Source organism: Octopus bimaculoides, chromosome 20 (assembly GCF_046866305.1).
Source record: "Octopus bimaculoides isolate indiv1 chromosome 20, ASM4686630v1, whole genome shotgun sequence".
Taxonomy (NCBI): Eukaryota; Metazoa; Mollusca; class Cephalopoda; order Octopoda; family Octopodidae; genus Octopus; species Octopus bimaculoides.
Window position 1 is genome coordinate 44,434,139 of NC_142947.1, and position 22,500 is coordinate 44,456,638.

Consider the following 22,500-nt stretch of genomic DNA (forward strand, 5'->3'; position numbering starts at 1 on the left):
ATGGAATTGTTTTATAAAATACAATTATAATCACTTGATATATTTAACGCAACAATTATGTTCAAATTTTTAATCAAAATAATTTTGAAACACTTCTTAAATATTTTTACTTCTAACTTTTCTGTTTATTTAACAAATGTTCACTTTAACCATGTGAAACTATGTAAATATATTCAGACTGTATGTACAAACTTATAATTTACTGGAATTATAATTAACAAGAAAGATTAAAATTAAAATATTAATGAGGATCTTGAATAATCAGGTACAAACGAAAATCCATGGATGTTGTCTCCATAACTTAATGCGCTGGGCGATACCAAATTCAGTTAACGTTCATATGAATCTGTAAGTGAAGAAAGAAATGTTAAAATGGGGATTCCTTTGAATGTTGTTAAGAAAACTTTTGGCAGTGTTCCTAGGAGAAGTGGTGTCGGCAACTGGAACCTAAATCTAACAGGGATATATATTGGAATATGTGTGAGATCCTTGGTAGAGTCGGGTATATTTGAAGAAAGATAAAGAATAACTTCAGTATTAGTTTTAATCACGTTAATTTCTTTTATTTTTTAACTTTTTAATAATATAAAGTTTAGTTCATAGATCTTTGAACTAAAACTTATATTATTAAAAAGTTAAAAAGTATTAAATTAAACATAGGCGCAGGAGTGGCTGTGTAGTAAGTAGCTTGCTTACCAACCATATAGTTCCGGGTTCAGTCCCACTGCGTGGCATCTTGGGCAAGTGTCTTCTACTATAGCCTCGGGCCAACCAAAGCCTTGTGAGTGGATTTGGTAGACGGAAACTGAAAGAAACCCGTCATATATATGTATATATATATATATATGTGTGTGTGCGTTTGTGTGTCTGTTTGTTCCCCTAGCATTGCTTGACAACCGATGCTGGTGTGTTTATGTCCCCGTCACTTAGCGGTTCGGCAAAAGAGACCGATAGAATAAGTACTAGGCTTACAAAGAATAAGTCCCGGGGTCGATATGCTCGACTAAAGGCGATGCTCCAGCATGGCCGCAGTCAAATGACTGAAACCAGTAAAAGAGAGAGTTAGTCAGAACTACCAGTGAACTCATTCTTTTTATTTTTTCAAATATATATATATATATGTATATATATATATATATATATATATAGAGAGAGAGAGAGAGAAAGAGAAAGAGAGAAAGAAAGAAAGAAAGAAAAGATAAGGAAAAACAAAACGAAAACGAAAGTAAGTTACTTTTACAAACCTTTATTATAATGTTTGTGCAAAACGGGTTGATACTAGCGAGAAACTGCGACATCCAGAAGCAGAAGAATGAGATTGATGATCAAAACCCATTTAGAGAATTGTACACCTGAACCAGACACCGGTCTTCTAGTAGTAGTAGTAGTAGGTTTTTTTGTGGTAGTAGTAGTAATAGCTGTAAAGACAAAATATAGGTGTATCAAGGAAAATATAATTTTTCATCAAAAAAATGGAGCTTAATGACTGATTTCGAAACTGAATTGACAATTATAATTCGTATCAATGTGTTTTTTGGGTTTTTTTTTTATATCGCCTTAAACCATCAATACGATAGCTATGTGTGTGCGTATGTGTGTGTATGTGTGTATGGAAAATTCATGGACTAGAGAGAAAAAAGGGCACAAAATGTCGTGTGAAGATTATACATGACATATACGAGAATGCGGTCGGCAAGACCCAACAAAGGAATATAGCGCCGGCTGACCACGGAAATGCTTGCGTTCTAAAGATTAGTGAATTCTATACATGTATTGATATATATATTTCTGCAAAACAGAGGTAGCTTATCCTGTTCAGGTTTTATTATTAGCATTATCCTGCGATATATATATATATATATATATATATATTTGTTCATAGAAAAACATGTAATCGTTACCAATATAGCAAGAGATTTCTCCGTAAAAAGTCTAAAGTAGACTCCTTAAGGATCGTTCTCCTTGGTTATATATCCAAAGTTTTAAATTTAAAAGAGAGTTTTGACGCTGATATCCATTATTATTGAAATTTATTTGACAGTCAAATATAGCCTTATACAGAAATGTTGACATAGGAATAAAATTCAATAATAGTGGATATTAGCGTCAAAACTCTCTTTTAAATTTAAAACTTTATATACATATATGTGTGTTTGTGTACATATATATATATATATATACATATTCATTCAAATGTTTATATTCACATATTGACTCAATTTTGCACTTGTGTAGACATAAATAAGCTTTTAACATCTCAAATATCTCAATGCGGATTGACAAGAGATAGAAGCGGTTACCAAGAGAGATTATGGTTTTGGGTTCAGGTTATGTAAATGAACTGGAAAAAAATGCTATAGCTAAGAGTCTTGTTTTTTTTTTTGTTTTTTTTTTTGGTAACAAGTGGTTGAAGGGAGAGCTTAGCGGCGCTAGCTCGTTTACAAACTGTGTTTTCGTAGCTTAGTGGTGGCTGGTAAAGATGGAAAGCACTTTGAGCAAACATATTTTGGTGTATATGATTATGAGTGGCTGATGATGATGGTGGTGGTGGTGGTGGTGGTGATGCGGGTGGTCATAATCATGATAATTATGATCATGATGAAGTGATGATGCTGATGGTTAAATGATCATTATCATGAATAATAATCATCAGGTTATATATATATATATATATATATATATATATATATATCTTTTATCTTTTACTTATCTCAGTCATTTGACTGTGGCCATGCTGGAGCACCGCCTTTAGTCGAGCAAATCGACCCCAGGACTTATTCTTTGTAAGCCTAGTACTTATTCTATCGGTCTCTTTTTGCCGAACAGCTAAGTTACGGGGACGTAAACACACCAGCATCGATTGTCAAGCGATGTTGGGGGGTACAAACACAGACACACAAACATATATACACACGTATATATATACATATATACGACGGGCTTCTTTCAGTGTCCGCCTACCAAATCCACTCACAAGGCTTTGGTCGGCCCGAGGCTACAGTAGAAGACACTTGCCTATGGTGCCACGCAGTGAAACTGAACCCGGAACCATGTGGTTTGTAAGCAAGCTACTTACCACACAGCCACTTCATATATATGTATATGATAAATTTATATACATCCATGAATAAAAGTATGCATAGAAGACATGTATATGTACATTGGAATATGTCAATAAAATATATCTAAACATACATGCGCACTGACATACAATATATGGCCTGAGATTTGATGCAAAGTGTTTTATAAAAGCATTCAGTACTTAACCACTCAACCATAAGCATCTTAGGAATGCAACAATGTTTTCTGTCAACGAAAAGACAAACTGTCGTCAGCTATTTCTAATAACACAGCACAAAGCCTATAACAATGCCCTGCATTTATGGAGAAAGAAAATGTAAGAGCAAAAAGTACAGCACCAGAAATATTTGCTTACGTGTAGTCAGGGCATCGAATACTTCTGTAATTGTTTGCTTGAAAACTGTACAGGAAACATCTGCACGGTCGCTCAACTTATACTGGTGCCGATATATTGTAGCAGCTTCAACGAAACAGTTTGTAGAATCTGGAACAGCAGCCGATATTTCCTGCTCTATCATATTTGGCCGATTTTCGGGTTTTATTTTCCATAGAAATTTAACGAAACTGGTATACGGTAACGCAACATTTGCTGTACACTTGAACATAGATGTATTGTTTTTCTCCAACTGAGGGTCGACGCGTATCACGCTTTTAATGGAGGACTTCGCTGAAAAGTAAAATAAATGTTTCAGCAATGATTTCACGATAACATGGGCGCAGTGATAAGTGATGATACAAACCTAAAATGTTTTTTTCTCCCTCAATCTATCTGAGATGCTGGAGCACCGCCTTTAGTCGAGCAAATCGACCCCAGGACTTATTCTATCGGTCTCTTTTGCCGAACCGCTAAGTTACGGGTACGTAAACACACCAGCATCGGTTGTCAAGCGATGTTGGGGGGAGACAGACACAGACACACAATCACATACACACACATACATATATATATATATATATATATATATATATATATATATATATATATATACATATATACGACGGTCTTCTTTCAGTTTCTGTCTACCAAATCCACTCACAAGGCTTTGGTTGGCCCGGGGCTATAGTAGAAAACTCTTACTTCCTGTTTCTGTTGTACCTGTATTTCAAAGGGGTCAGCCTTGTCACACTGCGTCACGCTGAATATCCCCGAGACCTACGTTAAGGGTACACGTGTCTGTGGAGTGCTCAGCCACTTGCACGTTAATTTCACGAGCAGGCTGTTCCGTTGATCGGATCAACTGGAACCCTCGACGTCGTAAGCGACGGAGTGCCAACAACAACAACAACAACAGCTGTCTCTGTTACTCTTTGCTATTGCATTAATCTGTCTGATAAGTGGTCTAAGAAAATTCAAGCTTCCTATGAGTTTACCAAAACCAAGGAGAAAATAAATCGCAAACTTTATAGGAATAAACTCCAGCCATATAAATATACGAGACCTGTAATAGTGTTAAAAAGTGTAAACTGTAACGAAGATGGAGACTCACCTTTTAGCGGCTTTTCATTGGAGATGTCTAAGCTTGATAGAGAACATTTGTAAACTGCTACATCCCTGCAATCGAGGTTCGCTTTCCAGCAATGTACCGCACCGGACTTCGACGAAGGGGCAGGAACATTACAACCGAAATCTTTCTCCTTCTTTTTAGTTACAAATCCCTTAGCTATGCTACTGTCCTCCATCTCTACAACAGCAACGCCATCTCGTAGGAGGCTGAACGAATTGAAACTGTTTGTGTTGTATTCGCATGTTATATTCATTTTTGTTGGTTCCCCAATACCGAAACCATTAGCCGGTGATAGGTTTGTTATTTCAATGACTATAAGAGAGAGAGAGAGAGAGAGAGAGAAAATGCGTAAGAGAGAAATTTATCAGACATACATTCACTAAATAGCAACATATGGAAGAAGAAGAAGAAGAAGAAGAAGAAGAAGAAGAAGAAAGAAAGAAAGAAAGAAAGATAAAAGAAAGAAAGAAACAAAGAAAGAAAGAAAGATAAAAGAATGAAAGAAATTGAGAAAGAAAGAAAGAAAGAAAGAAATTGAGAAAGAAATTGAAAGAAAGAAAGAAAGACAGAAGGAAGGAAAGAAAGAAAGAAAGTAAGAAAGAAAGAAAGAAAGAAAGAAATGTGCGAGTTGAGAAAATAAAGTTGTTGTCCTTTACTTACAGGCTGAAGTGTAAGGAGACATCATCACTATCATCAGCATGATTGTCATCATCGTCATCAGCAGTCTGCTAGGCTGACGGAAAGAGCTCCAAGTCCACTCGCCAACGCTGACACAACCAAGGGACATCTTGCTTGATCTGGATAAAAATATGTTGTAAGCGGTAGGAAAACTTTGCAATAGTTCTCCGTATCTGATTATATTATTCGTGATTTAATTAAGTTGATTAATTAACAAACATGTACGAAACCAAGCGAAAGGCAATTAAGAGCGAAAGTTATAACTGATGTTGAAAAATTGGTGCAAACGGCTGGCGGTTAATATGGTAATCACGTGACACTTGATTTTATTTAGAGTCATTACCAAATTTAGAAGTTAATATAAATAGATATGTAAGCAGATATGCAAACACTAGAATAATTATATGTAGATACATATAAGTAACGTATTGGTATATATAATCATGTGACAGGAAGAATGACAAAACTAGCAGCAAACAATAAAGAAAGAATGTATTTTTTTGTTTTCGAGGAATTCGCTTGGTTTTCCTAATAAGTTTTAAAAAAAGAACCCTGGTTTGAGAGGATATATATTATTATACGAAGACGAGAAAGACTAAGAAATAAATGAGGAGAAGGCTGAGTGATTTAAAGAGAGGAATTGGTTAGTTCTGTGTATGTCTGTGCATGAGGGAGAGAGAGGGGGAGGAATGGTGAGAGAGCTGTGGGTAGGGTTAAGCTATGAGCAGAAACGGAAACAAAGACAAAATGTTGAATGGTGTTAGGGGAGAGATTGTGATAAAATAAAATGAAATAGAATATGGCGCTTCCAGTGTGAGTAAGTAAAAGAAAGACAGGGCAAAGATTTGGTGACTATAAGACTAGAGAAAAACAATAACAATTATACTTTACCAGCGCAATCTTGGTACCATTCGAACGTGCTAAAAGAACATTTGAACTTGTAAACAGTCACCGTGTTTTGTCGTGCTGAATCTTTCTCTCTATAGACATATAATGTAAATACACTGAAATCAGCGAGAAGACATACATTCACCCACTGCGCAACGATGTTGTTAAACCTCCCCCTCTATGTTAGCCCGCATCGGTAATAAAAAATCAGATGTTGTTAAACCTCCGTATGCAGGTCCTTTCCGTTTTCTTTCACGCAAGGATAAATTTTTCCCTATAGACCACTATATTAGTGGATAGACTGAAAAAGGCCTTCATAGAGAAAACTACCCCTGTTCCCACTGCAGACGACACACACACAGCATTACAAACATGGCCCGTACACCCATCGTCACGTTCCATGACTACCATTGGACAAGGATTCTGGATTATTTTTCCGGTTTTTAACTTAATTTTTGAGAGCAGTCGGCTCTTTTTAGTATTCTCATTTGTGAGAGCAGTCTAGTTCATTTCAGATATTCGCATTTTAAAGATCATCTCCAGCTAATCGTTGAGAGGACGTTGGTGTTGCCTTGGCGGAGGTTTGCGCTCTCTGTGTGCTCGTTTTATAATATAATCTCTCTATAATATTTATAACTTCTGTAGTACCATACCACCATCAATGAACTATTATGTATATTTGCACGTACACAAATATAATGAATGTGTTTATATATATATATATATATATATATATATATATATATATATATATATATATATATATATATATATATATATATATGTATATATATGATAATAACGGATTTTTAAGGAATGTTTACCCCCAAGAAAACACACACATCTGAGTTTGCCATAGGTTAACTTACACGTCGAAATGTAAGTTCCTTTTGTAAATTCTCCCTGCCGAAATACCAAATTGACATGTTTTAAAGTGGGAATTGAATTAAAGTATTTTATTTTTGTAACTGAACTGATTGGGTGTGGAAACAGCTGTAGGCAGGAATTTCTCTGCAGGAATTCGAATATCTTTGAATAAATAACGTCTCTACGTCAATTTTTCAATTTTCTTCCTCCACTCTATTCTGTTTTTCTAAGACGTTTGTCTTTAAGTGCACATGCATATATGTCTATTGTGTGTGTATTATTCTATGTATCTGTGTATTAATCACACAGATGCATAGAATAATACACACGCACACACACACAAGGACAATAACGCATGCGCACATAAAGATAAACATGTTAGATGAACGGAATGGAGTGAATGAAGAAAGATCACACACGGAAACGTTAAGTGTCACTGAAGAGGTTACAGATGTGTGACAAAAGATATCCGGACAATGGATATCGAAATAATAATAATAATAATAATAATAATAATAATAATAATAATAATAATAATAATAATAATAATAATAACAATAATATAATAGTAAATAACGAGGGAAGAAAAAATACAGTGCATGTGTTTATTTGGCAAAAAATAATAATAATAATTAACACGATTTCACATCAGGAATCTTACAAACGCATATATATATATATATATATATATATATATATATATATATATATATATATATATATATATATATAAAGCGCAGGAGTGACTGTGTAGTAAGTAGCTTGGTTTTGGGTTCAGTCCCACTGCGTGGCATCTTGGGCAAGTGTCTTCTACTATAGCCTCGGGTCGACCAAAGCCTTGTGAGTGGATTTGGTAGACGGAAACTGAAAGAAGCACGTCGTATATGTGTGTGTGTGTGTGTGTGTGTGTGTGTGTGTGTGTGTGTTTGTGTGTGTGTGTTTGTCCCCCTAGCATTGCTTGACAACCGATGCTGGTATATTTCTGTCCCCGTCACTTAGCGGTTCGGCAAAAGAGACCGATAGCATAAGTACTAGGCTTACAAAGAATAAGTCCCGGGGTCGATTTGCTCGACTAAAGGCGGTGCTCCAGCATGGCCGCAGTCAAATGACTGAAACAAGTAAAAGAGTAAAAGAGATATATATAACTACGTCACAATATCTTTCCTCTCAAATGAAGGATGTAACACTTTTATACGGATATCTGGTTTAAAAAAATTTGTAGTTCGTTTCTTGGTGAGTTTGGAGTTAATAAATGCATGTGTTGTTTGAGGCATTTGGTGTAGGTTGTTCAGGATGTGGAGAAGTGGATGGTTTACGATATGTCTATGTCATTCTCTGCTACTTGAACCCTGGCAGCTGTTAGCCAGTGATAGTGATACGAATGCATTACACCCTTCATCTGCGAGGAAATGGATCGCGAAGAACTTAAATAAATATGCATGTTGAAAGATACGGAAATAATTTTTTTTTTAATTCTCGAACGCGTGATAATTCTAATAAATAGCGTGATCAGGATAAATTATCCATACATTGCAGAAAAATACGTTACCGGCCAGCCATGAGACTCGAGGAATGTGAGTTCGAATCTCATGGCTGGCCGGTAACGCAGTACGACGAGAGGAACAGAATTTCGTTGCCCTCCAAGGGCTGGCTCGCAAAATTGTGAGCCTCCTCCGGGGTGTCAAACAGCAACCATACGGTTGCATGCTTGACACCGCGGGATATGTATTTCACAGAGGACAAATAGTCTTTCAGTTCTTTTTGTATAGTTGGTTTTGGGAAGACGGTGTTGGTATCAAGAACTTTCGAGTAAGTTCTAACCACTACCGTCCTCTCTTCCATATCTTTTAACCACTGCTTGGGTGGCATAATTTCCCACTCCAAGACAGGGTTCTTTTTAAGTTCTTTCTCTGCCATGTCCAAAAAAAAAACAGTTCAAAAACAGTTCACAAAAACAATCCATCAAAAATTGATAAAAATAGAAGAAAACAGGATAGAAGAGAAGAAGAAACTCGAAAAGAATTAAAAAGGAAGAAAGCGGGCAACAATGGTTGCCCGCCGAAGGACCCTAAGGTTTCGGGAGGTAGGGGAGAGACTCCGGACAAAGCAGAAGAGCTCCATTCTCCCGAAGTCAAGAAGAAAAGAAAAGAAAGAATAAGAACGGGTCATTGCAGGTGGACGAGAGAAGGGGGAAATAAGAGAAGGTCTCACAAAATATCGGGTGACACACTAAAAACTTTGTGCTTAGTTCAGTAGAATTTTTGAACAGGAACCAACACTGTAAGTGTTATGCGACAACTCGGATATTATATGGCTAAAGAAACAAAATAACAATTATATTTCATCATTGCAATCTTAATACTATTAGAATATGCTAAAAGCATGTTCGGACTTGTAAACATCAACCATGTTTTGTCATGGAGAAAATTTCTTGCTGTAGACATATAATGTGTGGAGACGCATGGCCTCGTGGTTAGAGCAGCGGGCTCGCAATCGAGGGATCGCGGGTTCGAATCTCAGACCGGGTGATGTGTGTGTTCATGAGTGAAATATCTAATCTTCAAGCGGCTCCAGTAGAAGGTAATGGCGAACTTCTGCTGACTCATTTGCCACAACTTTCCCTCACTCTTTCCTCCTGTATCTAGCAGCTCACCTGCGACGGACCGGCGTCCCGTCCAGGTGGGGGGCCTATACGCCAATGAAACCGGACCTTGTGAGCCAGCCATGGCTTGAGAAGCATCAAACAACAGACATATAATGTAAATACACCGAAATCATCGAGAAGACACATAAATTCACACGCTGATACTTACCTTTGTGTTTTGAGAAAGATTCGTTGTGGCCAGAATGAGAGATAATCCAAAATTTATAAGAGGATAAATGGAACAGCGATGCAAATTATCTGAGGGCAATACGCCAAAATTTACTGTGGTAGTCGCTGTCGATGTTATGGTAGAGTTTGTAGAGGTTTAACGGTGGTCCTACAGTAGATTCATGCTGGAGGCTTATAACAAACTTTCTTAAGCCTTTATATATATTTAACGTACTAGTGATACATAATACGGGTGGGTGCTTATAAATGCCTAGAATTCTCACTGCATATATATGGTTTGATATTTTCAACCAGTAAAACTACACGCAGACCCACGCAAAATATTACATCACTGACAGAAAATGTAAAACAAATATATGAAGAGACAGACAGAGAGAGGGGGGAGAGAGAGGGGGAAACAGAGACAGCAGCGGAGAAAGAGAGAGATGCTTATGGATGTATACGACGGGATACCCAAATGAAACCGGAATTTTGCAATATTATTTTATTCGCTTAGTTTTACACGTTTACACTTCTATCGCTTTCAAAGTATTCTCCATTTGAAGCAATGCAGCGGTCCGGACGCGTGCTCCACTTTTTGAAGCAATACTGGAACTCTTGAGAAGTGGTGCCCCTGTCGTTTTTCTTTTTCTTTACCTCTTCCACATCTGCGAATTCCGTAGGACCAGGTTTCGTCACCAATGATGACTTTCGATAAAAGGTCCGTATCAACTTCCAAATGCTCTTTCAGTCCATGACACGCATTCAGTCATGACTGCTTTTGATCTTCCGTGAACAAGGGGGAAACGAATATTTCTGTAGCACTTTTCCTTCGCAATTCCTTGCTCAAAATTCGTTGGCAGGAACTCCATGACACACCAGCCATATCAACAAGTTTATTAATTCTTCAATGATGGCTCTCTAAGATAAGTTAATGAATTTTCATAATGTTTTCATTCGTTCGGGAGGTCGACGGTCGCTCTGAGCGATGCCCGCCTTCAAGCGACAAGTGGCCTTTCCTAAAGCGTGAAAACCACTCGTAAAATTGTGTTTTGTTCACGGCAGCATCCTTGTAAGCTGTTTGAAGGATGACAACTGTTTCGAAATTCGTTTTTCCCGGTAGAAAACATAATTTTACGGAAGCACGCTGGTCCTACGTTTCATTCATCACCAAAATTGACGGACAGGCGAGAAACACTGCGAAGCAAAGACGCACCACGTGGCAGTAGGACTAGACTCGACGACACTTGTCGGCATACTGATGCCTGAGGGCCGCATCAAGTGTCTTCAGCGGTAGAAACCCTCATATATACCAACTTATAGGAGGTTTATGATGTTTTTATTCGCACAGTTACAGCAGGCTCTGCATCATCGTCAGACAGGGATGAAGAAGGAGAAAGAGAGAGAGAGAGAGAGCTGGCAGAAACGTTAACAGGCCAGACGAAATGCTTAGCGGTATTTCGTTTGTCTTCATGTTCTGAGTTCAAATTCTGCCGAGGTCGACTTTCCCTTTCATCCTTTCGAGGTTGATAAATTAAGTACCAGTTGTGTACTGTGGTTGATCTAATTGACTGGGCCTCTTCCCAAAAACGTCGGGCCTTGTGCCTAGAGTAGAAAAGAGATGATGTAAACGGTAACAAAGCGAAACGTCTGCCAGTTTATTGGAGGTTTTCCATGTTCTCATTTTCATTCTCTTTCGTTTTACTTGTTACTGAAGATAGTTTATAGTATCCGTTATACTATAGGCACAAAGCTTAGAATTTGTAGGGAGGGGTATAACCGATTACATTAACCCCAGTATTTAACTGGTACTTAATTTATCGACTCCGAAAGGATGAAAGGCAAAGGCGACCTCGGCGGAATTTGAAGAGGGTCAACCATCGCTACTATATATTCGATCCCGAGACTCTGCTTCTTTACTCCACTTATATTTATATGATTTCAAACACAGCAGTGAGAAATTACTTTCCAGCTTGTTTCTATCCGCTGCTTGCAATATTTTTCGCAAACAATCCCTCATTAAATAGAAACTGAAAATATAATACCGTGATGAAAATATTTCATGGAAAACTTCGTATCTTTCGATGAAATTATATTTCGAAATATCAATTTTTAAGTTGGAATGCATAATTTAAAAACTGAAATGTCAGTCAAAAGACAATATACCGTTAAATATGATTTTATTCCAGGATATAACTATAACAATGGACGGAACCGTATGCAATATTCTGTAGAATTATGCACACAAATTTTTCAAAATCTAAAATGCCCATTTGCAGATATTAGGAATAAAGTCTGACAAAAATATAACGCAAATTACCCCTGTTTTGCAGAGAAAAGTGTAGGTGGCTAGCAGTGGACTCGAACCCACATCCCCGTGATTACGCATCACGATGCTTTGACCGATTAAGCTAAACTACCCACTACAAATTGCTCTGCAAATTTAAGATATATAAATCTCGCTTAATGAGACGCTCTCATATGTTAAATTCAAATTACGACAAACGTAAATAAACAAACGAAGTTTGCTTTTTTAGAAGCGTTGAGATGTGTTAGAAAGTTAAAGAAGTGATTTTAAATTCTCAATCGCAGAATAATGCTAATAATATAGCCTGAACTTTCTAAGACATCTCAACGCTTCTGAAAAAGCAAACTTCGTTTGATTATTTACGTTTATCGTAATTTGAATTTAATATAATACAAATTATTTTAATGATAACGTTACCAAATATTATATATGTGATTTCTATAAATTCGTACACGGGTATTGTAATTCAACCGTAACAATGTTTTAATGTAAGGAAATTCAACTATATTCCGTTCAATATTTACTGCACACAACGCAGGTTAATTCTCGACCACTTTCATACATTTGATATGGCATTGTGTAATTAGTAGTCTGAACGAAATGCAGTGAACTTCCATTTTTGTTTACATAAATGTCAGGACAAGTTTCTGGCGCATAGTCTACGCACACATAATCATGTCTACCCTTGCCGTTGTCACACTCACTCATCAAATACCCATAATACTCAATTGTCCAACCAGAGCAACACTTTGTCCTGCCTGGTAACATCATAACAGCTGCAGGTTTTCGTGTCACACAGACAGCACAAGGAGCAACATGGTCATTAAGTTTTTCGGCGTTTTCAAAAGAAAATAAAGGATCAGTTGCGTAAGCCTCAAATTGATATCCACTCCCATATATAGTTGCAGTATCTTCAAATTTTTTAGTAGTATTGGCCCAAATCGGACCGTGAGGCAAACACAGGAGGTTACTTCCGCCACCACTAATGTCATGGTGTTGACCACCAACCAAGCCTAAAAATGGAAAAAAGAAAAGAAATATACTAATTATATATTTTGTAAGATGAAATACCTGAAATATTATTTTAAAATAATCCTTAAACTATTATATTTTTTGACGACAATATATCATAACACATAACTTAGAAGCAGAGCCACAGATGTACCAACACAACACACACGAGATTGAAACAGCCGACCTCATGCACTTTTCATGAGGAATTCCGGAAGGAGCTTCGTGAGACCACTCCTGAGACGCTTCCGAAAAAAGGAAAACCGTTGGAAAACAGTTTATAGCAGAGACTCCAGCAAAGAAGATCTGAAGAAGGAATTGTAATTCCGAAATATCATCGGACTATAGATAACCAAATTACAACAGGTATATAGTCCATTTTTTGTTCTATAGCGCATTGTTATACCATGATAAACTTTTTGTTCTTTACAAACAATACACAATGCTTCAAGCGAACTACAATACTCTCCCATAATCTATTGGTATTACACGCAACATGAGAAGATCAAGTAATTATAATCACCGTACTATTGTAATATGATCAACAGGATGGCCACATGTGGCTCACTCATTATCTAAGTGCGGCAGAATGCAGTTGACAGGTTCTGCATGAGGTCACAGCCGTCTGTCATTGTTTTAAATATGAATATGCATTATCATATAATTTGTTATCGTCTCTGACCTTTCTCATTTTTGTACAGAATGTTTAGGTAAGAGAGGGGTTGAGCTATGATCTGATCACCATCTTGTTGTCTGCAACCTCAAACATTCTACAGCAGGAAGAAATCACTAAGTTACTAGGTCTAGTGAGACTTACAGAATGAAGTGGAAAGCCTTACCGGTTGATGGTATCAGAAACAAATATGTGGACACAGTTATATCTAAAATGCCTGTAAGAACTGAGTATGCTTAGTGATAAATTATTATATATGGTTATTGACGATTTAAAGTCTATTTCTCGGCATATTTGACATAAGAATTTTTTTCTTTTGCCCTATTTGTAAGTTGTTTATATATATATATATATATATATATGTGTGTGTGTGTGTGTGTGTACATTCATACAGACACACACACACACACACACATACACACACACACACGCATATGTTGCTAGCGAACAATTTGAAGAAGCGGAAACTGGAGTATTGACCAACAACACCGTATGAGATGATTACCTGATGATTCATGCGCACGGACGAATTACCATCTTGAGCTCGCTGCACATGTGGACTGTGCATTATAGAGGATGGTTGAATACGTGTGGTGTCCGAAAGTATGTGCAATGCGCGTATTTCGGTTTGCATATTTCGGCAGTGCGTATTTTGGAAGTGTGGAAATTTGTTTTGATCTGTCTAAGTCTTCGAACGCAATGAAAGTACATTTTTTCCAATTTAGTGGTAGAGGATTAAATACTGGCGTATCCTTATGATCAGGAAACAAAAGCTCAGTCCTTCGAATGTTGTTACCCCTGTTCTTCAAATCCTAACATGTTCAAGACATAGCAACTGATACCCAAAGTCTTTTCATTAAAAAAATCTTTTTTTTTATCCTTCTCCATGATTTCCCGGAACGTAGCTGCGCAATGTACAAGTAATTCATTGAAACATTCAAAAATCTTGAACAAGCAATAAGAAAGAGGCCGAACAAAAATCTGAAAATGATTCACATTACTATGTGTAGCCATACGCACATCTTTGGTAACACATCAGGCAATCGGCACGCTTGGATGCTCATTAGAATCCACTGCCGCGATTGATTGTACAAATTTGACTTCTACTTATTTAGTCCAACGAAGGACATTGTTTGGGGAATAATGATATGATTACAGGGACGAAGTGAAAGTGATTGGGAATAAGACGATACGACGGTACATACCTGAATCTTTTCAAAGAGCATTGGAGAAAAAGGTTCAACGAGGGCTCAAATGCATTGCTTTTAATGGAGATTTTGTTGAGTTGTATCTCTATATAGAGTTAGAGTTAGTCTATCAACATTTTGAACGCCCATCTAATTAATAGCCAAGCTATGCGATTGCTTACATTCGTCTCTGAAAACCTCTCGTATATACAGAATGCTTTGGTATTTCGTGCATCTTTCTATTAGTATATGACACTTTATCAAACACTTTTGTAATTATTTCAAGGACAATGAAGATTCTTTTATGATAAACATTAACATGAGTCTATATTAAAGAGTTCAATTTAATAGAATGCAGATTATAATACCATGTTAAATTTAACGAATTCTAATTAATTTTATGTTATAAAGGTTAAGTAGTCTAAAGATTTTTTTATCATTATTTTCATTCATTTTTTTATTATTATTTTCATTCATATATAGTTGAGAAAAGAGTAGAGACCATCGAAACAAATCAATGTTTTATATATAAAAGATGGGGGTGGATATAGTACAGACGTAAGTCCAAGACATTTCAATTTAAGAGGGACTTGAATGAAAAATTATATAAAGAAAATATTATTGGTTTCCATGTACCTCATCTTATCAAATATCAGTAAAAGTTTATAAAAATTTGTAGCTGAAGTATTTTATCTTCTGTCTAGCAGTCAAGAACATGTGGTGGAGATTTTTCGTTGAAGTCTTCTTTAAATATGGTTTCGTATGGAGTTCAAAGTGTTAGAGAGTGAGAGAAGGGATGTCTATTGTCTGAAAGAAATCTTTGTGTGTCCCTGCTATAAAATCCATTCAATAAATGCTTTTTAGCGACTCCCTTGGCAGGAACACACAAAGATTTCTTTTAATTCTGTGCTATTTCCACCTCCATCTTATATATGCGTGTGTGTGTGTGTGTGTGTGTGTGTGTGTGTGTGTGTGTGTGTGTGTGTGGGTGGGTGTGTATAGCATTTTTGTTTGTCTTAATAACTGACGAAATGCCGGAACAGATTTCCGCCCCGACATCCGGAATTTGGCGTTTTGTTATGGCAACCGAATAATTGTCACATATTATATTTATTGATAAATTCCTCTCTATTTACATAATATCGAGGTCTCATTTATTCTTTTGTTGTCATACTATTACTATTAACATATATATATATCTATCATCATCATCGTTTAACGTCCGCTTTCCATGCTAGCATGGGTTGGACGACTCGACTGAGGACTGGTGAACCAGATGGCTACACCAGGCTCCAATCTGATCTGGCAGAGTTTCTACTGTTGGATGCCCTTCCTAACGCCAACCACTCAGAGAGTGTAGTGGGTGATTTTACGTGCCACCCGCACGAAGGCCAGTCAGGCGGTACTGGCAACGGCCACGGTCGAAATGGTGTCTTTTATGTGCCACCCGCACAAGAGCCAGTCCAGGGGCACTGGCAACGATCTCGCTCGAAAACCCTACGAAGGCCAGTCAGGCGGTACTGGCAACGGTCGTGCTCAAAATGGTACATCTTATGTGCCACCCGCACAAGAGCCAGTCCATATATATATTTGTTCATAGAAAAACATGTAATCGTTACCAATATAGCAAGAGATTTCACCGCAAAAAAGTCTAAAGTAGACTCCTTAAGGATCGTTCTTCTTGGTTATATATGACAATAGCTAGATGTATATGAATTTTACCAGAACGAGATCAGTGAAAAAAATCAGGTGGACATAATTTTCGATCCCGGGACTCTGTACCTTTACTTCACTTAAATGATTTCACACAGAGCAGTGAGAAATTGCTTTTCAACTCGTTTCCCTTTGCTGCTTTTATATATATATATATATATATATTTCATATATCACTAAAACCTCTTGTAAAATAGAAAGTATAATACCGTGTTGAATATATATATCATGGGAAACTTCGTATCTTTCGATGAAATTATATATCAAAATATCATTTTTTTTTTTTTTTTTTTTTTTTTAGTGGAGGCGCAATGGCCCAGTGGTTAGGGCAGCGGACTCGTGGTCATAGGATCGCGGTTTCGATTCCCAGACCGGGAGTTGTGAGTGTTTATTGAGCGAAAACGCCTAAAGCTGGAATACATGAATTAAAAACTGAAATGTCAGTCAAAAGACAATATACCGTTAAATATGATTTTATTCCAGGATATAACTATAACAATGGACGGAACCGTATGCAATATTCTATAGAATTATGCACACAAACTTTTCAAAATCTAAAATGCCCATTTGCGGAAATTAGGAATAAATTCTGACAAAAATATATTGTAAATTATTTTAATGATTTCCATCATTTGAATACAGGACAACGTTACCAAATATTATACATGTGATTTCTATTTATTCTTCTCGGTGAATTAATGCTTTATAAATTCACTCATAAATTTAATCTTGTAAATCAACCGTAAACATATACAGATGAAATCGAATTCCACTATACTGTATTCAATATTTTGTGCACACAACGCAGGTTAATTCTAGACCATTGATATACGACCATGGCAATGAACCACAAACAGTCTGAACGAAATAAAGTAAAGCTGCGTCTTCACTTGCGTTACTTGCTGCAATTGTTTCTGGTGCATAGTCCACGCACACGTATTCATTTCTGCCGTTGTGCTTGTTAGCCTCAGCCATTAAATATCCTGAATACTCAGTCTTCCAATCAGAGTAACACACTGTTCTGGCTGGTAACATCATAACTATTGCAGGTTCTCGTGTCAAACAGACAGCACAGGGAACATTGTGATCATGAAGTTCTTTAGCGTTTTCAAAAGAAAACAAAGAATCAGATGTATAGGCCTCGAGTTGATATTCAGCGCCATATATACTAGCAGCAGCTTCGACTTTTGAAGTAAATTCGGCAGGAATCGGGTCTTTAGGTAGACATAAGAGATTACTTCCACCACCAATAACCTTATAACTTTGACCACCAACCACACCTAGAATTTGAGTAAAAAAAGATATACAATAATTACATATTTTGATAGACCACATACCTAAAATATTATATTTTCCGATGACAATATATCACAATATACCAATATTCCACATAACATGAGAAAATCAAGAAAATATAAGGAGTGGCTGTGTGGTAAGTAACTTGCTTACCAACCACATGGTTCCAAGTTCAGTCCCACTGCGTGGCACCTTGGGCAAGTGTCTTCTACTATAGACTCGGGCCGACCAAAGCCATGTGTGTGGATTTGGTAGACGGAAACTGAAAGAAGCCCGTCGTATATATGTTTGTGTGTCTGTGTTTGTCCCCCCACCATCGCTTGATAACCGATGCAGGTGTGTTTACGTCCCCGTAACGTAGCGGTTCGGCAAAAAGAGACCGATAGAATAAGCACTAGGCTTACAAAGAATAAGTCCAGGGGTCGATTTGATTCGACTAAAGGCGGTGCTCCAGCATGGCCGCAGCCAAATGACTGAAACAATTAAAAGAGTAAAGAGAGAGTAAAGAGTCTACAGCCGTACTGTTGTTTTATAACCAACAAGGTGGTCACATGTGACTCACTCATGATCTCAGTGTGTCAGTTGGCAGGTTCCTGGTTCAGTATGAGGTCACAAATGTCTGTCATTGTTTGAAATATAAATTTGTATATAACATAATTTATTATCTTCTCTGACTTTTCTCATTTTTGTACTGGATGAATGTCTAAAAGAGAGGGGTAGAGCTATGATTTGATCACCATCTTGTCTGCAACATCAAAACGATCTACAACAGGAAGAAATGATAAAGTTATAAAGTCCATTGAGACTTACAGAATGAAGTGGAAAGCCCTGTCGGATGATGGTATCAGAAGCAAATATGTAGACACAATTATATCCAAAATACCTGAAAGAACTGAGTATGTGAAACAGAATGGAGACTAGAAAATTACTATTTTTAAATCTCACAACGAGAAATATTCAGCAACGGTACTTTGTAGTAAAGATTGTTTGCCAACATAACATGGCAGTCCTGGTTTAGGACGAACGTTGCTGTAATTTAACCCCAGGAGATATCGTCTCCATCTGGCTATACGACACGATCTGTGTCCTTGTATTTTCGAACAAGGGAATCTAGGATGAAAGGAAATAACCCAGAAATCGCGACATACAGATATTGTTTTGAGCTGAGTGGGGGTGCTACATTCCCTTGTTCGAAAATATAAGGACACAGATCGTGTCGTATAGCCAGCTGGAGATGATGTCTCCTGGGGCTAAATTACAGCAACATTCGTCCTAAACCAGAACTGCCATGTTATGTTGGCAAACAATCTTTGCTCCAGAGTGGAGACTGTTTACGTAAGTCTCTTCTTTGGCTGTAAAGTTCCGTAGGAAATGGGGCTCGGTGTGATGCCAAATGGCATGAGAACCCCTTGCTTTAATCAGAAAGTTGAAAGTATCATCGGGGCAAAGAAGAGGGCATACAAAGCTTGACTTGGAAAATGTCTCCTTTTTGAGTAGAAGCTACACTGAGGTGCGAAGCAGTAAAAACGTTCAATGTAAAAGGATGGAAGGACTTTGAGGTGAAGCTGAACAAGACTTTAGATTGGGCAATGGATTATTCTAGCAGACAATTCGCCGCCTTCCTACAAACAACTCGGTTGAAGTTCTTCTATTTGTAGAGGAATGTAAACTTGGCAAGTGTAGAGAATATTTTGCTGATCTAAATTCGTTCACGATAAAATCTTATGATGAGCACGTGGTGCATTTAGGGTCAAAGTTCCAAAGTGTCTGATGACATAGAGGCGATTAAAGCCCTTATATTTGCCAAAGCTGTTTTCAATAGAGTAAGTATTCCCTAGCTGACCCGTTTGTGCCGGCTGACTTGGACATCTGGGAAGACACTAAATCAATGGTAATCCGAGATGGTAATACCAATTTAAAAAAAAAAGGACAGAAGAGAGGATGCTGTAATTATAAAGTGATCTCTTTCTTGTGTTCCCCACCCCCGCTCTCCAAAGATTTCGGGCCTCGTGCCTAGAGTAGAAAAGGAGATATTGTGATATATGTCTGGAAAAGATCAGTATGGAAATTGTTGAGTCCAAACTTACTGAAGAGCAGTGTAGCTTCCGTCCTGAGTGCAGCATAACTCAGATATTTATTCTACTGCAGGTAGAGCGAATTGACATGCGCAGTCATTATGGAAGTGGCAGCAATCGTTTGGTAGAGGATTTGTTTACTGATATTTGAAGACAGCTCGGTGCTACAAGGCTCATTGGAAGATCATCTCCAGCTATTGTAATCGAACCAATGTCATTTCGCATCAGAAGGACACACATCAAACTTCGCTTTCAGGTATAGAGAAAAAGTCCCCAGTCACCAGAAGAATCGAAAGAAAAGAAGCTCCATATCATTTCAGTACACAAAATCAATCTTTTAACTGAAATGTGTCTGTTGCTGTAAAGCGATATTGTAATATATGGATGTAATAAGCTTTTGTGAGCAACTCACGAGGCGAGCAACTCTTTGGAAAGGTCTAAATCCCGAACCAAGTTATTTACTCAATTTTGTGAAAATTGCTCTGGTAATTCGTCTTCGGACTCCTGTATACTTTCGTTTTTCTAAGTCACTACTCCCCTCTCTCTCTCTCTCTCTCTCTCTCTTTCTCTCTCTCTCCTCTCTCTCTCTCTCTCTCTCTCTCTTTCTCTCTCTCTCCTCTCTCTCTCTCTCTCTCTCTCTCTCTCTCTCTCTCTCTCTCTCTCTCTGAATAGCCATCTTTTATAGCATCATATTCTCGCTGCGTTTGTTGAGCATGAAATTTAGCGTTCACATGACCATCTGAGGCAACCTACATACACACACACACACACACACACACATACACACGAGTTCAGTGAGAATGAGGTTGACATCAGCGTTCATTCTGGGACTCGGTATGTTCACTTGTTTATATGAATCTTTACGTGTTTATATTAATTCAAATCTACCAGCGAGAAATCACTTTCCAGTTCATTTCCCTTTGTTGACTGCAATATTTTTCAGATATAACTGAAACCTCTTAAAACAATGAAACTAAAAATATAACACTCCATTGAAAATACTTTACAGAAAACCTTACATCTTTCGGTGAAATTATATTTCGAAATACACATTTTCAAGCTGATAAATTAAAAAGTGGTATGTCTTGTTGTTAAATATAACTTTATTCCAGGATATAACTATAACAACAGGCGGAACCGTATGATTCATTCTATAGAATTATGCAAAAAAATCTTTTCGAAATTCAAAATGCCATTAAGAATAAATTTTGACAAATATATATTGCAAATTATTTTAATGATTTTCATTAGTTGAATATAGGACAACGTTACCAAATATTATGCAGGAGATTTCTATTTATTCTTCTCAATGAGTTCATCTTTTATAATTCACCTATAAATCTGTACGCGGATCTTGTAATTCAACCGTAAAATTTTTATAATGAATTTGAATTCGGCCATATTCTATTCAATATTTACTGCAAACAACACAGCTTAATTCTTGGCCATTTTCATACGGTGGACATGGTAATGAACCACACATAGCCTGAACTATATACATTGAAGCTCCGTTTAAGTTTTTGTAACTTTTTGGATTTATTTCTGGTGCATGGTCTACGCACACGTATTCATGTCTACTATGGCTGTAGTCGTATTCACTCATCAAATACCCATAGTACTCAATTGTCCAACCAGGGTAACACTTTGTCCTGGCTGGTAACATCATAACAGCTGCAGGTTTTTGTGTCAAACAGACAGCACAAACAACATCATAGTTTTAAAATCTTCTTGCGTTTTCATTAGAAAAACCTCCACTATTTACATTATTCTCAAGTTGATATTCACTCCCATATATAGTTGCGGCTTGTTCAAGCTCCGTAGAAAATTTGAGCCACATCATATTGTTAGGTAAACACAGGAGATTACTTCCACCACCAGTAAAGTTATAACGTGCACCACCAACCATTCCTAGAATTGTGGGGGAAAAGAAATATATAAATTATATATTTTATAAGACAAAATACCTGAAATATTATTTAAAAGTATTTCTTGAGCAATTATATTTTCCGTTGACACGATATCACTATATTTCACTATTCCACCCAGGAATTATCTTTTTCAAATGTTTCTTTTTATTCGTCTGATGGCTTATTTGTACTGGCGAAAAAGACATTCACATTTTTATAGAAAACATTTCTGGAGAGGTTCCATCATTTAAATAATTCCATTCAATTCCATTTGTTCCGAATAAACTCGTATTATTCAACACAAAAACTTTGGCTTGTAAGGTTTTTCCACAAAATATAATGTCACTTATCAATTCGCCTTTAAAATGTGATTCTTTTCCTGAAATACCGCGTGCAATTTTCGAAGTTTCTTTTAATCTAATTCCTGAATTTCTGTCTGATGAATTAGGTCTGTGTATCAAAACGAAGGCGAAGTTTCAAATAAAAGAAAACGCTATAC

The 22,500-nt window shown here is 37.0% G+C and overlaps 2 protein-coding genes across 6 annotated transcripts in view; both read right to left on the reverse strand.

The window, feature by feature from the left end:
* The window catches only part of LOC106878952 (uncharacterized), a 10,161-nt gene extending 8 nt beyond the window's left edge, over positions 1-10,153 (reverse strand). Inside the window, exons 1-6 of one of the 3 annotated variants that reach the window (XM_014928327.3) lie at positions 9,833-10,153; positions 5,247-5,383; positions 4,569-4,898; positions 3,437-3,748; positions 1,245-1,418; positions 1-346 (exon numbers count right to left, since the gene is read on the reverse strand). The exon at positions 1-346 is cut by the window's left edge and continues 8 nt beyond it. In XM_014928327.3, coding sequence (XP_014783813.1) covers positions 1,279-1,418; positions 3,437-3,748; positions 4,569-4,898; positions 5,247-5,373 — 909 coding nt within the window. In that variant the 5' untranslated portion in view covers positions 5,374-5,383; positions 9,833-10,153 and the 3' untranslated portion in view covers positions 1-346; positions 1,245-1,278. Of the gene's footprint in view, positions 347-1,244; positions 1,419-3,436; positions 3,749-4,568; positions 4,899-5,246; positions 5,789-6,155; positions 6,251-9,832 lie in introns of those variants that run through there. The other 2 variants (XM_014928328.3, XM_089338476.1) reach the window with 2 other exon arrangements.
* A 1,841-nt stretch (positions 10,154-11,994) lies between these two features.
* LOC106878957 (uncharacterized) overlaps positions 11,995-22,500 on the reverse strand; it is a 19,432-nt gene continuing 8,926 nt past the window's right edge. The window contains exon 4 of one of the 3 annotated variants that reach the window (XM_089338477.1): positions 11,995-13,152. In XM_089338477.1, the coding sequence (XP_089194603.1) occupies positions 12,653-13,152 (500 nt within the window). In that variant the 3' untranslated portion in view covers positions 11,995-12,652. Of the gene's footprint in view, positions 13,153-17,180; positions 18,004-21,663; positions 22,003-22,500 lie in introns of those variants that run through there. The other 2 variants (XM_089338478.1, XM_089338479.1) reach the window with 2 other exon arrangements.